At 41.5% G+C, this 16,918-nt stretch overlaps 1 protein-coding gene across 3 annotated transcripts in view; it reads left to right on the forward strand.

Moving 5' to 3' along the window:
* Positions 1-46: 46 nt before the first annotated feature.
* LOC128847126 (serine/threonine-protein phosphatase 4 regulatory subunit 1-like) overlaps positions 47-16,918 on the forward strand; it is a 45,099-nt gene continuing 28,227 nt past the window's right edge. For 2 of the 3 annotated variants that reach the window (XM_054046465.1, XM_054046467.1), the window contains exons 1-4: positions 47-116; positions 307-351; positions 14,935-15,067; positions 16,216-16,322. In XM_054046465.1, the coding sequence (XP_053902440.1) occupies positions 110-116; positions 307-351; positions 14,935-15,067; positions 16,216-16,322 (292 nt within the window). In that variant the 5' untranslated portion in view covers positions 47-109. Of the gene's footprint in view, positions 117-306; positions 352-9,651; positions 9,740-14,934; positions 15,068-16,215; positions 16,323-16,918 lie in introns of those variants that run through there. The other variant, XM_054046466.1, reaches the window with a different exon arrangement.

A 16,918-nucleotide genomic window follows, 5' to 3' on the forward strand; every position in this document is an offset into this window, starting at 1 on the left:
TGTTTATTAAATCTAGGGAGTGGGGGGAGTGGGGGTTGAGCCGGGGTCAGGCAGCGCAGGCAGCTCCGCCCCCTCCCCCCCCATCTCTTTTCCCCATGTCCATTCCAAGATGGCTGGTAAGCAGCTCTCGCTCCTCTCTTCCTGCTCCGTGTGGGGGTGTGCGTGTGTGTCGGGGTGTGCGGGTGACTAACGCCAAACTGCCGTGTAACTTCGTGCGTGCCTCTCGCTCTTCCTCTGTCTCCTGTCTCTCCAGAGAGCCTTGTGAAACCAACCCCCCGTGTCTCTCTCTTTTGTTTTTGTTTGTAGGGATCCCTTTGTATTTTGTGGATTTGCAGGATGACTTAGATGATTGTGAGTAACGGTTTTTACTTGTTTTACTCATTCACCCACATGCTCCTTTCTGCACCGCCCCCCATCTCCCTCCCCCACGCTTTCACCCAGGTTAGGGTGAAAGAAAGAGACTTGTGAGGCTCATTTTACTGATAGGTGAAAGATCAGAGAGGGCTTGGGTTTTCTTATTTAACACACAGACATACAGGCAGTCTTGCATTTTCATGTTGCTGCTGGCAGAGGGGTCTCTAATGGAGTAATTTCTATGCTTTACGCTAAATTTTTAGGGCTCCTTATGCCACCAAACTGTTGTGATTTGATTTTTTTTTTTAAATGCTCATTGACCCTGTAAAATCCTTTATTGTAAGAAGGGAAAGGGGTGGGGGGCTTTAAAATGCCTTATAAAATGATAGGTTATTTTATTTTAAATGTCTCACTAAAACACACTGCAGAAAGCTGTGGGTACAGGAGGGAATTAACCCTAAATGAAGGAGGCTTGTCAGATCTCGATTCATGGGATGGAGACCTGAATAACGGGAAAAAGGGACAAGTTAATTCAGAACTGTCATAAGCTATGATACTTTGAATGAGAGATGTTTCTAAATTGTTTTTATAATTTTTTTGCATGTCTAATTGTAACCCCAAAATGTCAATCTTACTTTATATTATCTGTGTGTGATGAATTTCTTGTTTAGTAAAATGCCTAGCACATATTTGGGTGTTGCAAAAATAATACTTTAAAAACTGAAATGCAGTTAATTGCCAGTGAAGGAGCCTATTTTCAGGTCTGTGTTGTTTATAAAGTTGAAAGACGAAGTGGGCGAGGTAATATCTTTCTCTCTGACCAACAGAAGTTGGTCCAGTAACAAGCTTTCAATCTCATACAGTGCTTTTCTTCATGTCAGGTTTATAAAGTTGACATTAGTTCTGTTGCTTGCAAAGAATGTTTCTAGCAGTTGGCCTAAGACAAGGACTTTTTGTTGTGATAATTTGAATGAGTGAGATTTTTAAATGATTAATTGAAACACACAGGACAACAATTTTTTACAAGGTGGTTATTTGTTTTGCGTTTCTTATGCCATTGTGAGAGTTACAGTGATCCGGAAAAAACGTATGATCACTTTCTGTGATCTAGACTCTGTCTCAAGTGCTAGTGAAGGATATGAGGGAGTTCAATGTTCAACCTGTTACTGTAATACTCCTCCCGTCACCCAGTTTTCTACAAACTTCTCACTATCCTACTGAGGTCTGTCTCGATGAGGTTGCGGGTCTCATACATTCTCCTTTTAGCATCTCTCATTGTGACTTTTAAAAAAATGTGATTGTACTACTTTCCAGAACTTCCACTGATTTGTTTGGAAGGAAACTTCACTCCTGGATTAATTCTGAGTCTGCTTTTAAAAACATCTTCTCTACTAATGGCAGATTTTTACAGAATGCTTCAATGGGACATTTAAAATCTCCCTCCAAATTGTTTGTACCCTCCCTTATTTAGGCCCTGATTATGCAGTGAGCTCTGCACAGCGGATTCTTGTGTCTATATGTAAAGCATTGTTGAAGGATTGGGGCCTCCGGTCCCAATCCTGCAAAGAGATGTGCATGTCAGAAGCTCCATTGTCAATAGGACAACTCACATACTTAAAGTTGAGGACATGCATGTCCTGAGTACATATGTGTTTAGTGGCTTGAGGGCCACAGACTCCTAGAGTGTGTGTACATTGTAATAAAACATGTCAGCTGATTCGGACTTAGGGGGGCTTAGGCTGCGGGGCTATACAATTGCAGTGTAGACATTCAGGTTGGGCTGGAGTCCTGGCTTTGGGACCCCTGTGTGGTACTAACTGGCACTTTGGATGGCAATTTGGGTTTATCATTTGAAAAAAATGGTGAGCTTTTTTAAAGTTGTTGCTTGTGGGACCTGTTCTGTATTGCTTAGACAATCCTGATTTGTGGGGGAGATGGCAGTTCAGAGACTGGGGTATAAAAATTGTCTTAAAGCTAATTGAAAATTATATGGAATCACCCTTTAAAGTGATGAAATTTGGCAGGTCTGGATTTGTAGGGTTATGCTTGTTTTTCCCACTTCAGTTTATACATTTGTCTCTCTGGGATATTGGTTTTAAACAGAGACACAGAGGGCTATTGCTTACTAAGTTTGTGCCATGACCTCAAACAACACCAAGTACCTTTGTTGAGCAGAGGATTTAAATTGGGAGCAGATTGGCTAATACACTTCTGTGTGCCCACACTGGATTTGAAAGAAGCTTCTCAAAGCTCAGTACATCCCACCTTAAAGTTCCATTAATAACAAGGGGAGCCAAAGTAGCTGGATCTGCAGTTTAAACCTATTAGTAGAGTTGAAAATCTGTTCTGTTTTGCTTTTCTCTGCCACAATTAAAATAAACAAACCTGCTAATAATCCAACCAGAAAATAGACTGTTTATGTCTTGCCAACTAATTCTTCCCCCTTTGATTGGAAAGAGTGAAAGATCTTTGTCTGCCAGCTGAACTCTTCTGTTTTCAGTGCAAGCACAGTACAAGCAACAGTCCAAACCTCCCACAGTGTCCTGCCAATGTGCCTTGACTGACTTGGAGGATACCATCTCCAGGGGTGAAAGGGCAGATCATTCTCCCTGGCCAATGAGTCCTTGGCTTCTTTGCCAAGGCTATCAGCAGAAGTGTCATTTGTCCTGGTAACTTGACTAAAATAGTTTTATGATTGTAAGCCAACCTTCTGGCTTGGGGGATGAAGCTCAAGTTTGCCTCATCTGAGGATTTTTTTTTAATTATTTTGCAGTTTTGAATCTAGAATGGTGATCCAATAATGGAAAAAGTGTGCTTTGTATATGTCTATTTAATTTTACATCAATCTATATGTACCGCTACCAATTTCAGGTTGATATAGACATAATGCAACATGTTGATTATCACTATGTCATGGACAGAGAGAGAAAAATGTCTGACTTGGTGTCATTAACAATACTTCTATTTAGTTTTGAACTAGATCTTGAATTAAAAATGCAGAGTATGAACTGCTCCTAGTTGGTGTGAAAGAGCACCTAGAATTAAGATGCAAAATCTGAGAACTCAGTGTGTTGTCTTGATAGTTTTGTTTTTTTTAATTACAAAAGGACCCGGAAGCCCCAATCTAGATCAGTTGTGCTAGGTGCAATTGTGCTAGGTGCTGTGATTAGTCTCAAAGGGCATGTCTACACTGCAGTTGGGAGCTGGCTTCACTTTGCTCGAGCTAATAGCAATGTGGGCATGATGGAACGGGTGACCGCTTGGGCCAGCCTAGCCACCTGAGTGCAAACCTACCCAACCCTCTTGTTATGTACTTGGTTGGCTAGCTTGAGCCGCTGCCCGTGCCACTGTGACAACACTGCTATTTAAAGCTCAGTGGCTCAAACAGAGCTAGCATGTATCTGTCTACCTGCATTGAGAAGCATGCTCCTAGCTGCACTGTGGACATACCCTAAGGAAAAGGTTATGGAGCATTTTTAAGCAACTCATTGCAGTGAATCACTAACTAAAACTAGATCTATGGTGTCTGAAGGAAAGAAAGCATTAAATGGTGGAGATATTGGTGAGGAGATGTAATGTGCTACAACTGATTTTATTAAAACAATCAAACAGAAAGAGCCAGAAGAGCTCCTGGGAATTATGGAATGGGAAATTCCCCCTAAATTCCAGGGGAGCTGATGGAGAAACTAATTGTGGATAGTGTGATACTGGACTTGAATAAATATTAACTGAGGGTCAAACCAATACTGACTTTGTAAGATACTTTTTAATTCCCCACTGTAAAAGCTGTCAAACCTGTATACAATTATTTAAGAAGATTAATAAAATAATAAATGAAGCTGATTCTGTAGGGTTTTTTTTTTTTTTTTAAACCTCCTCTTATAAGGCTAAAGAAAATATTGGTTAAGAAATGAGGTTTGATGGTGGATTTAAAAACTGAGTAAGTGAGAAGAATGTAGGGAATGACTGCTCTTTGGTCTTCTGAGAGATTAATAGTTCCACAGGGGTGGGTATTGGTATTAATATATTTATTAGTGTTTGGGTGGGGGAAGTGGGCGGTGAGATGGTGGCATTTGCTGATGTCATTACATTGTTTGGATAGTAAAACCTATGGCAGGATATAAGATTTAAATACCTTTGAGACAGTCACATGATATATTAAATTCAACTTCAGTAGTGCACATTGGCTACACTAGTTAAATTTCTTATACACTGATGGATTCTGAACTTGTCTACTTGATCTTCTAAGTGGGAAAATATGGTAGGCCTCTCAGTGGATAGTTTAATGAAACTGTGAGTCCTGTGTGTGTCAGCAATTGTGAAAGCATATTGGGTTCATTAGAAATAACAGTTCATGATATTCTGTATTTTCTTTTACACGTGCTTATAATATATCCAGAGTACTGTGTGCACTTTTGATTTCCTCACTTTTGGAAAGAGAGTTGAGATTAACATGGGCCAGAGAAGGTCAGTGAAGATGGTTAGAGCTATGGTGGAATTTATTTTGTATGAGTTAAGAGGCTGCTAAAACTAGGATTATTTAACTCTTTACATTCAGTATATAACAAAAGTGGTGTGTTGTGTAGCTGCTCTTCCGGGCCCCGATCTTGCAAGCACTTAAGCACGTGCTTAACTTTAGTAATTTGAGTAATCAGTGGAACTACTTAAGATAGTAAAGTGAAGCATGTACATAAATGTTTACAGGCTAGTGCAGTATCACTTTAGAACATAGACCCACGATTGGTTTGTTTATTTGTTGCAATCAGAGTTGCAGGGTATTCTACTGCAATAGTCAATTTTATGAAGGGTATAGGGGCAACTGATCAGTTCCTTCATTTTAATGCTGTTTCCTAATATGAGAACAAAGGGGCACTTGATAAAATTAGTGGCTGATAAATTTAGTATGAATTAAAATAAATATTACTTCACACGAAATGTCGTTAGTTTAAAGAATTCACTGCTGTAGAAATATGTTTAATATGTCTGGATTTAAAAAAACCCAACTTTTATTATCAATAGTATTTATCATTATACTGGGTCAGACAAGGGTAATCAAATCTCATGCTTCAGTGTGTAAACTGATTGTTGCAGAGTCAGGAAGGAACTCTAAGCACCTGACATACAGGGCATAACTTATTCAGAACTTTTAGCGATGTCATCAATGTCTTCTGAAGCATCAGGTTTGTTTACTGCCAGTTAGGATATTAGGCGTGATGGGAAGAACAGGAGTACTTGTGGCACCTTAGAGACTAACAAATTTATTAGAGCATAAGCTTTCGTGGACTACAGCCCACTTCTTCGGATGCATATAGAATGGAACATATATTGAGGAGATATATATATACACACATACAGAGAGCATAAACAGGTGGGAGTTGTCTTACCAACTCTGAGAGGCCAATTAATTAAGAGAAAAAAAACTTTTGAAGTGATAATCAAGCTAGCCCAGTACAGACAGTTTGATGATAAGTGTGAGAGTACTTACAAGGGGAGATAGATTCAATGTTTGTAATGGCTCAGCCATTCCCAGTCCTTATTCAAACCGGAGTTGATTGTGTCTAGTTTGCATATCAATTCTAGCTCAGCAGTCTCTCGTTGGAGTCTGTTTTTGAAGTTTTTCTGTTGTAATATAGCCACCCGCAGGTCTGTCACTGACTGACCAGACAGGTTAAAGTATTGAGAAAGGCACATCTTATTATCTTAAACTGATCTGATGTTTGCTGCACTAGCCTAGCGTGTCAGTTTCACCACTTGTCAACCCTTCTTGGGCCTGAGTAATGTTGGTGTGTGTGTGTGTGTGTGTTTTTTTTTTTTTTATGCAGATACAAATCGTAAACCTGTGGACACTTACCTGTAGGCTGGTATTGTTTCTAAAATAATTCGTAATGCCACCTGCAAGAAATAGACATGGCTACTTAAGTGGAAGTAAATTTTAGTTTCCAGGTTCTAAGTCGCCTGTATACAGTACTATATCTCTGTGTGGCTATACTGCCCCTTCAGCTGTCATATCTGTAAAAGATAGTTGTGAAGTAGTTGGATGATTTAAATATCAAGAGGAAAAATACTCAGACCCTTATTTATTGGGTTTTTTTTTTTTTGTTTTTTTTAAACATTAGCATGCCTAGTTATGTGGTTGTGGGTGCATTTGATAACGCCTTCACGTTAATCCCAATTTTCTTCTGCTTTGCTTTGTGCGCATGATTCAGTTCTTACTTTAGTCTCTTGTTCAGATAGTTTTCTCTGAAACTTCATATTGCAGTAGAAGAGGCCAGCTAGCTTTCTTTCTTTCTTTCTTTTTTTTTTTTTTTTAAGAAAGACTGGTATCAAATTCTGTCATCAGCTGTGTGCACACCATTCTCTTTGAAGGAAATTAGCTGTGTGCCTATCTAAAGGCAGAATTTGACCATACATACGTAGGACATCCTGTGTGTGAAACCAACTTTTTTGTTGGTTTAAATTTAATTTTATCGCTTGGCAGGAAGTCTGCAGTATGCTCCAAGAGCCCTAATTTATAATGATGATACTAGAGGGGCATGGGCCCCTTTCTGTAGTATTCGGAGTAGCAGCCGTGTTAGTCTGTATCCGCAAAAAGAACAGGAGTACTTGTGGCAGCTTAGTTAGTCTCTAAGGTGCCACAAGTACTCCTGTTCTTTTTTCTATAATATGTAAATGTTCCCCGATATTACTGATGGATACCTCTCTGTGAGGTTAGGGGGGAAAAAGACACACTTCCCTAGGATGCATATTGGGAGGGGAGAGTAAAAAGCAAATTTGGCATTTCGCAGCGACTTCACATTTTGTTTTTATTTCATATGCCTCCACCTGCAGAGTTGTGCTGAAAATAGCTATCTGCATAGTTTTAATATTTGCTGATTGATACTCCAAATAATATATCCATATCAGTTTAGTATTTATATACACTGCAGTATCACTCTAACACTATCATTGGTAGTGGAGCATTTTAATGTGGTTCAGAGCCAAAGTTCGTTATATCAGGGCACACATTAAGAAGATCTTTGGGGAAAAGTGTTGACCTTTTTAAAATTAATGCTGTAATAAATGAAGGGTGAGAACAGAAGTGAAGGTGTTTATCCTTATTAAATGCAAGCATTTGAACCCTGTGAAGAGTGTGGTATCCGATAGCTTGGAGAGTGTAACTGACAGATATAATTTTTTTAATGTACTGGCAAATCCTAATTTGAAAATGAATAGACAGATATAACAAATACTTAATGAATATAAAGAAGTCTTGTGCAATTTGTAACATCCCATTTGGAGGGATTTTCGTTATTGGCATGTCAGCTATTGGGAAGGTATGTTACTCTTATTAAACAATAATACTTTAACATAAAGCTTTATTTCTTCAAAGCATTTTATATGAATCAGTTAATCTTCACAATGTCCCAGTGAGGTAGATTTAAATATTATTATTCCCATTTTACAGAGCAGGAAACTGAGATGCGATTAAAGATACTTTCTGAAGTATGTTGCAGAAGTTCCATTGATTTCACTTGGAGTAGGACTGGGTCCAATGTGACTCTCCCACCCAAAGTCCATTGATGGAGTCTGTCAGAGCCGGGAGATGCTAGTAGGGATTTGGAGCAATCAAATTTTTGAATTGCTCCGCTCCAGCTCCGGGCATAAAACCTACTGGTCCGGGTTCCGCTCCAAAGCCCTGGATGCTAGATCACAATCCATTAGCCTACGCATGCATCAATTTAAAATTAAAGCATAACAGAATATACCTGGTCAATAAGTGCAGTAAATACCTGATTACTTGTTGTTTTTATTGAGTTGTTTTAAGAGCTGCTTAATTTTATATACGCAACAATATCATTTAGCATTTCTTGCTCTTTGAAAGCTTCCACTGGTTTGAGAGACTCCCTTAGATGTATAGTGAGGAATTCTGGTGCAACCAATACCAATGTTGTAATTATGATCACAGTAATTACATAGATTATACTATATATGTGGGCTCTGTGTATAATTCTTAGTAAAATGATGTCAACAGGTGCAGAAATTGAAGTTCAAGGGACAAAGTAGAAGGTATAGCTGAATGGAGGTCATCTTTAATATACTATATGCAGCTAATTTGCTGTTAAAGTTTATTTCTTTAAGGACAGAGGTTAGAAATATCTTATCCTGTGGATCAAACTATTATACCTATTATTTATGCGTGGTCTGTAACGTTTACAGGACTAGAAGCCAGTGACAACAGATGGGGTGGAGAGCAAATACTAACAGAGTACTGTTTGGGTAACAATGTTGTTAAGAGTCTGAACTCACAAGAAAATCACACTTGCATGGAGATGTTTATGTATCTTCAGTGGAAAACTCCCAAATGTGTCTGCAAGGGAAAATTACTAATATTTATTACGGAAATTCTGATCCATCCTGCATTGCCTGTCTGAAAATAAATGAGAAACAAAGTGGATAAGGTAATATCTTTTATTGGACCAACTTTTGTTGGTGAGAGAGACAAGAAGTTGATCCAATAAAAGATATTACTTCACCCACTTCGTCGCTCTAATGTCCTGGGACACATGGCCACAACTCTGCATACAACAATGAAAATGAATCATAACTTTCCCACTCTATCATTATACTAGCCACTCTTATTTGATTTGTTTAAAATTATCCAAATTAGTGTTTCAGCCCCTTGCATTCAAAAAGTGTTAAGCTTCAAAAATCACAAGATTAACTTTATAATCATGAGGGTTTTTTTAAAATGAATCGTGGGTTTTTTATTTGACTTCTGTGTTTGAGCCTTTACAGTTTGTTTTCAAGCTTTTCTCCACAATCACAAGGACTAGAAAATTTTTTTAAAATGAAAGATAAGATTCTCATGTAACTAATTGCACGATTCCAGGAGCTATGGCTTCAAGAATTACACCACATATCACACAATTCACGATAAATTTGCGAGACTTCCTCTCCCCCCCCCCCCCCCACTGATTTTTGGCTTGGGTGCTAGAGTCAAATCAGTATATTTATAGAAGTGGGATATACACCCCCAATAAAATTCTTTCTTCCCAGAAGACCAAAACAGTTTGCTAGTTTCTTATGGTATGTGTATCCCTAAAATGTCAATGCTTGGTCAAAATTTAAACAAATATTCATTTTTTTCCAAGACAAAATCAAGTTTTTATTCTGAAATGTGTGTTGTTTTTTTTTTTTTTAAGCATTATAAAACCTAAATTTAATATAAATATCTTCATGGCTTAAAGAAAAATGAAAAGTATTTTTGTTTGAATTTAAACATTCACTTACAGGGTTTGGGATGTAAACTCTGTAGTACTGAGCATGAGAATCTGAAAGTGAAACTGAATAGTCTTCACTGCTGAACCTGAGGGGCAAAATGTAAGCAATCAGCAAAAACTGAAAAGTAAGATTATTTTTTCATTTTTAATAATCTAAGGAAGTTTTAGTAACAGGTAAAGACAAGTTTCTTAGATATGATTTTTAACCTGACTGTACTTACTGAACAGCACTCAGGAACACACACAAATATTGAGAGCCTTAAGGCAGCACTATTTCCAAAAAAACATAAAAAGCTTATAGACATTGATTCTGGATTTAATTGTCCATGTGATCACATTTTTGGTGAATCGCCGTTTCTAAAGGATGATTGTGTAAGTTGAGTCTTTGGGTGTGTCTACACTATAGAGCTTTTTGCTGGCCATAGCTACTCCAGCAAAGCCCCCTAGTGGATATTCAACATATACCAGCAAAAGCAGTTCTGTGGGTTTAGTTACACCACCTCCCTGAGTGACATAGGGTATGTCTACACTACGAAATTAGGTTGAATTTATAGAAGCCGGTTTTATAGAAATCGGTTTTATACAGTCGATTGTGTGTGTCCCCACATAAAATGCTCTAAATGCATTAAGTCGGCGGACCACGTCCACAGTACCGAGGCTAACGTCGACTTCCGGAGCTTTGCACTGTGGGTAGCTATCCCACAGTTCCCGCAGTCTCCGCCGCCCATTGGAATTCTGGGTTGAGATTCCAATGCCTGATGATGCAAAAACAGTGTCACGGGAGGTTCTGGGTACATGTCGTCAGGCCCCTCCCCCTCCACCAGAGCAATGGCAAACAATCGATTCGCACCTTTTTACCTGGGTTACCTGTGCAGACAACATACCACTGCAAGCATGGAGCCCGCTCAGCTCAGCTCACCGTCACCATATGTCATCTGGGTGCTGGCAGATGTGGTACTGCATTGCTACACAGCAGCAGCTAATTGCCTTTTGGCAGTAGACAGTGCAGTATGACTGGTAGCCTTCATCGGCTATCTGGGTGCTGGCAGACGTGGGGCTGCATTGCTACACAGCAGCAGCTCCTTGCCTTTTGGCAGTGGATGGTGTATTACGACTGGTATCCGTCGTCGTCGTCGTACTCCTCAGTGAGTTCGGTCAGAGGCACCTTGGCAGAAATGTTTAGTCTCCTGGAGACTCAGTCCTGCCGGCAGTCCTATTGAACCGTCTTGACGATGATGGCTAGCAGTCGTAATACAGCATTTTCTGCCAAGCACCCAGAAGATGCCGATGGCTATCAGTCATGCTGCACCGTCTGCTGCCAGCTTAAGATCTAAAAAATAGATGGACCAGATTTGTTCTGTATTCATTTGCGCCCCCCCCCCCCGTGAAATCAACGGCCTGCTAAACCCAGGGTTTTGAGTTAAATCTTTGGGGGGGCCATTCTGTGTGACAGTTGTTTGTGTTTCTCCCTGATGCACAGCCACCTTTGTTGATTTTAATTCCCTGTAAGCCATGTCGTCACTCGCCCCTCCCTCCCTCCGTCCGTCAGATACTAGTTTCGTGCCTTTTTTCAGCCCAGACGCCATAGCACTGGGATCATGGAGCCCGCTCAGATCATCGCGGCAGCATTATGAACACATATGAGCATTATGAACACCACGCGCATTGTCCTGGAGTATATGCAGAGCCAGAACATGCCAAAGCAAAACCAGGCAAGGAGGTGATTGCAGCAATTGCAGCGCGGCGACGAGAGTGATGAGGAAATTGACATGGACATAGACCTCTCACAAAGTACAGGCCCCAGCAATGTGCAAATCATGGTGTTACTGGCCCAAGTTCATGGCGTGGAACGCCAATTCTGGACCCGGGAAACAAGCACAGACTGGAGGGACCACATCGTGTTGCAGGTGTGGGACGATTCCCAGTGGCTGCGAAACTTTCGCATGCGTAAGGGCACTTTCATGGAACTTTGTGACTTGCTTTCCCCTGCCCTGAAGCGCCAGAATACCAGGATGAGAGCAGCCCTCACAGTTGAGAAGCGAGTGGCGATAGCCCTGTGGAAGCTTGCAACGCCAGACAGCTACCAGTCAGTCGGGAATCAATTTGGAGTGGGCAAATCTACTGTGGGGGCTGCTGTGATCCAAGTAGCCAACGCAATCAAAGACCTGCTGATACCAAGGGTAGTGACTCTGAGAAACGTGCAGGTCATAGTGGATAGCTTTGCTGCAATGGGATTCCCAAACTGTGTTGGGGTGATAGACGGAACCCATATCCCTATCTTGTCACCGGAGCACCAAGCCACCGAGTACATAAACCGCAAGGGGTACTTTTCAATGCTGCTGCAAGCCCTGGTGGATCACAAGGGACGTTTCACCAACATCAACGTGGGATGGCCGGGAAAGGTACATGATGCTCGAGTCTTCAGGAACTCTGGTCTGTTTCAAAAGCTGGAGGAAGCAAGACTTTCTTCCCGGACCAGAAAATAACCGTTGGGGATGTTGAATGCCTATCGTCATCCTTGGGGACCCAGCCTACCCCTTAATGCCATGGCTCATGAAGCCGTACACAGGCAGCCTGGACAGTAGTCAGGACCTATTCAACTATAGGCTGAGCAAGTGCCCAATGGTGGTGGAATGTGCATTTGGACGTTTAAAAACGCGCTTGCGCAGTTTACTGACTCGGCTAGACCTCAGCGAAGCCAATATTCCAGTTGTTATTGCTGCTTGCTGTGTGCTCCACAATATCTGTGAGAGTAAGGGGGGAGACATTTATCGCGGGATGGGAGGTTGAGGCAAATTGCCTGGCTGCTGATTACACGCAGTCAGACACCAGGGCGGTTAGAAGAGTACAGCAGGGTGCGGTGCGCATCAGAGAAGCTTTGAAAACTAATTTTGTGACTGGCCGGGCTACGGTGTGAAACTTCTGTTTGTTTCTCCTAGATTAACCCTCTACTCCTCCCCCCTCCCTCCCCGGTTCACTCTACTTCCCTGTAAACTAACCACCCTCCCCTCCCCCCTTCGAGCACCGCTTGCAGAGGCAATAAAGTCATTGTTACTTCACATTCATGCATTCTTTATTAATTCATCACACAACTAGGGGGATAACTGCCAAGGTAGTCCGGGAGGGGTGCGGGAGGAGGGAAGGAAAAGGACACACTGCAGTTTAAAACTTTAACACTTATTGAAGGCCAGCCTTCTGATGCTCGGGCAATCATCTGGAGTGGAGTGACTGGGTGGCCGGAGGCCCCCCCACCGCGTTTTTGGGCGTCTGGGTGAGGAGGCTATGGAACTTGGGGAGGAGGGCTGTTGGTTACACAGGGGCTGTAGCGGCGGTCTCTGCTCCTGCTGCCTTTCCTGCAGCTCAACCATACGCTGGAGCATTTCAGTTTGATGCTCCAGCAGCCGGAGCATCGACTCTTGCCTTCTGTCAGCAAGCTGACGCCACCTATCCTCTTCAGCCCGCCACTTGCTCTGTTCATCCCGCGATTCAGCCCGCCACCTTTTCTCTCATTCATATTGTGCTTTTTTGCACTCTGACATTGACTGCCTCCATGCATTCTGCTGTGCTCTGTCAGCGTGGGAGGACATCTGGAGCTCCGAGAACATATCATCCCGAATCCGCCGTTTTCTCCTTCTAATCTTCACTAGCCTCTGTGAAGGAGAAACATTTGCAGCTGGTGGAGGAGAAGGGAGAGGTGGTTAAAAAGACACATTTTAGAGAACAGTGGGTACACTCTTTCATGTTACATTTTGCTGTTCACATTACACAGCACATGTGCTTTCGTTACAAGGTCGCATTTTTCCTCTTATATGGAGGGCCTGCCGGTTTGGTGTGAGAGATCACTCACGCAGTGCCAGGCAACAGATTTTGGCTTGCAGGCAGCCATGGTAAGCCACAGTCTTTTGGCTTTTTTAACCTTCTTAACATGTGGGAATGGTTTCAAACAGTAGCGCCCTTGTTTCCCATACCAAGCACCTGTTGGGTTGGCCATTTAAAATGGGTTTGCAATGTAAAAGGAGGGGCTGCGGTTTCCGGGTTAACATGCAGCACAAACCCAACTACCCCCCCCCCCCCACACACACACACACCCAATTCTCTGAGATGATCACTTCACCTCTCCCCCCTACCGTGTGGCTAACAGCGAGGAACATTTCTGTTCAGCCGAGCAGGAACGGGCACCTCATGGCCTTTGAGACTTTTTCTAATATTTTGCCATTTCATTTGCTGCTATGGAGTTCAGCTAGCACTGATTCATCTCCCCATATGGCAAGCAGATCCCGTACCTCCTGTTCTGTCCATGCAGGAGCTCTTTTGCAATCCTGGGACTCCATCATGGTTACCTGTGATGATGAGCTCTGCGTGGTCACCTGTGCTCTCCACGCTGGGCAAACAGGAAATGAAATTCAAAAGTTTGCGGGGCTTTGCTTGTCTACCTGGTCAGTGCATCTGAGTTGAGAGTGCTGTCCAGAGCCGTCACAATGAAGCACTGTGGGATAGCTCCCGGAGGCCAATAACGTTGAATTCTGTCCACACTACCCCAAATCCGACCCACAAAGGCCGATTTTTATCGCTAATCCCCTCGTCGGAGGTGGAGTAAAGAAACCGGTTTAAAGGGCCCTTTAAGTCGAAAAAAAGGGCTTCGTCATGTGGACGTGTCCAGGCTTAATTCGATTTAATGCTGCTAAATTCGACCTAAACTCGTAGTGTAGACCAGGCCATAGTATTCAAAAGCATTCCTTTGTTCTATCTTTGAGTATACACCTGGGATTTTGCTGACATAGCTACGTTGGTTGGGTGTGTATGATTTCCCCCCACTCCTAGCTGACATAGCTATTTTGGCAAAACTTTATAGTGTAGACTAAGCCTTAAGAAGGAACGTCACTTACATGAAGGAGTTTTGCATTTTCCAAATATAAACCAGGTAGGGCTGAGACTTTCGGAGCCATCAATAGGAGTTAGATGCACAGCTCTCATTAATTGCAGTGGGAAATATGTGTCTAAGTGGCTTTGGAAATCTCAACCTATATTACGTATAAGGGACAAATCGTGACTTTTGCAGTCATTGTTAAAATTCCCATTTACTTCAATCAGACTGACTTCACTTCTGGATTCATCCTTAAAAGCTTAGTTGTTGAAGTGCATGGGGGTGTGGCCATTGACCTCTCTAAGTGAAGTTGGATTCTATCTGAGCAATTTTAAGCACTGTACTGATAGGTGGCTCTGTTATGCAGAATATTTCTAAAAGGGATTCTGCCAAGGAGATATATTTAATACTGTGATTTCTTCTCTTACTGACACGTTTGTTTGATTGTTTTTAAAGTTGGATTTGAAGACTATGGACCAGATTGTGATAGCATGAGGATAACTGCATTCTTGGACATTCCGGGACAGGATAACTTGACTCCGCTTGCTCGTTTGGAAAAATATGCTTTTAGTGAGAATATATTTAATCGGTAAGGACGTGACAATTAGACTAATATTCTTAAAGACATTTCTGCATTGTTATTTTACTCCCCATTGTTTTCTAGCCATTATGTTAATATTTTTTATTTTATTCTGAATCTTCTTATGACTTCTAAATGAAGAATAAAATATTATGTTACCATACCTCTTGTGCATTTTTAAATGCATATTTATTATAGGTTTTATTGTAGTAGAAACAGAATTTTTGTTGTACATAATTTCTACAAGGGCCCAATTTTCAGTTTTGGTCACCTTAACAGGACATCTATATCCCACAGTTCTACATTTGGTTTGGGATGTAGCCATACTGTGTACCTGTTCTGTATGCCTGAACATTTAAAAAGAAGATTGGCCATCATTTTAAGGTGCAAAATGCTGCACTTAGGAAGGAAAAATCAAATGTACAAATATAAAGTTGGGAATAACTGGCTAGGGGGAAGCACTGCTGAAAAGGATCTGGGAGTTATAGTGGACCACAGAGTGAATATGAGACAACAATATGATGCTTTTTTGCAAAAGCTACTACCATTCTGGGGCATATGTATGACCACAAGAGGTAATTGTCCTACTCTATTTGGCACTGGTGGCCTCAGCTCAAGTATTGTGTCCAGTTTTGGGCACCACGCTTGAAGAAAGATGTGATCAAATTTGGGAGAGTCCAGAAGAGAGCAACAGAAATGCTAAAAGATTTAGAAAACCTGATCTATGAGGAAAGGCTAAAGCAAACTGGGTACATTTAGAGAAAAGAAGACTGAGGGAGGACCCGATAAGTCTTCAAATATGTTAAGGGCTATTATAAAGAGGATGGTAATCAATTGTTCTCCCAGTGTAGGTAGTTAGATCTATTAGGAAAAACTTGCTAACTATAAGATAGTTAAGTGCTGAAATAGGTTTCCAAGGGAAGTTGTGTAATCATCATCATTGATGATTTTTAAGAACAGGTTAGACAAATGTCTGTCAGGGATAGTCTATAAATAATAGTCCTACCTCAGTGCAGGGGACTGGACTAGATGACCTTTTGAGATCCCTTCCAGCCCTGCATTTTTATGATATTCTCCCCTGCCCCTTTTCCCCCCCCCACCTCTCCCCAAAGCTGTCAGCAGGATGTTAAAGTGCACATTATGTTGTCCCTTCACAGACAGATTATTGCCAGAGGTCTACTTGATGTCTTTCGAGATTTCAGTAATAATGAAGAAGATTTCTTGACGGTAATGGAGATAGTGGTCAGACTGTCCGAAGATGCAGGTTTGAGATTCAATTTCTTAATTTTTTAAAACTCCTTATTTAGTATTTCACTGACTTACTACTGCTTGGTTTGGGTTGACAAATACTGTGTAAGGGTTCATTGAGCAGGAGGGACAGGTCTATGTACTGTGAACACCTTTTGACCTACTTTTTATTCAGCTCTCCACTCTACCTTTGTATATGTGATATACGCTCTCTTTGGAGTCGTGTGACATCTGTTAGTGACTGAAGGATGTGGCTTCTGGCAGCAGCTCCACATGCAACACTTAGCAGCCAGGTGTATCAATGAACTCTTCTCGTCTCTTAGTTTAGAAATCATACTCATTCTGGAGTATATCTTTGATCCATCTGGCTCTGAAGAGGAAGAGGAAGAAGGAATGTGAATGTGTTAAAGCACAGGGTAGATTGAGCAAAACACACTTGCTTAATATACCTCATGTATCTTATATGACACCCATTACTGTAGAGTTTAACTATCTCACAATCTTTAATGTATTTATCCCATAACATCCCAGAGGTAAAGAAGGGCTGTTTATCACCATCTTGCACATGGGGAACTAAGACCTAAAGAAGCTAAGTGACTTGGCCAAGGTCAC

The sequence above is a fragment of the Malaclemys terrapin genome, chromosome 12 (genome assembly GCF_027887155.1).
Source record: "Malaclemys terrapin pileata isolate rMalTer1 chromosome 12, rMalTer1.hap1, whole genome shotgun sequence".
Lineage (NCBI taxonomy): Eukaryota > Metazoa > Chordata > Testudines > Emydidae > Malaclemys > Malaclemys terrapin.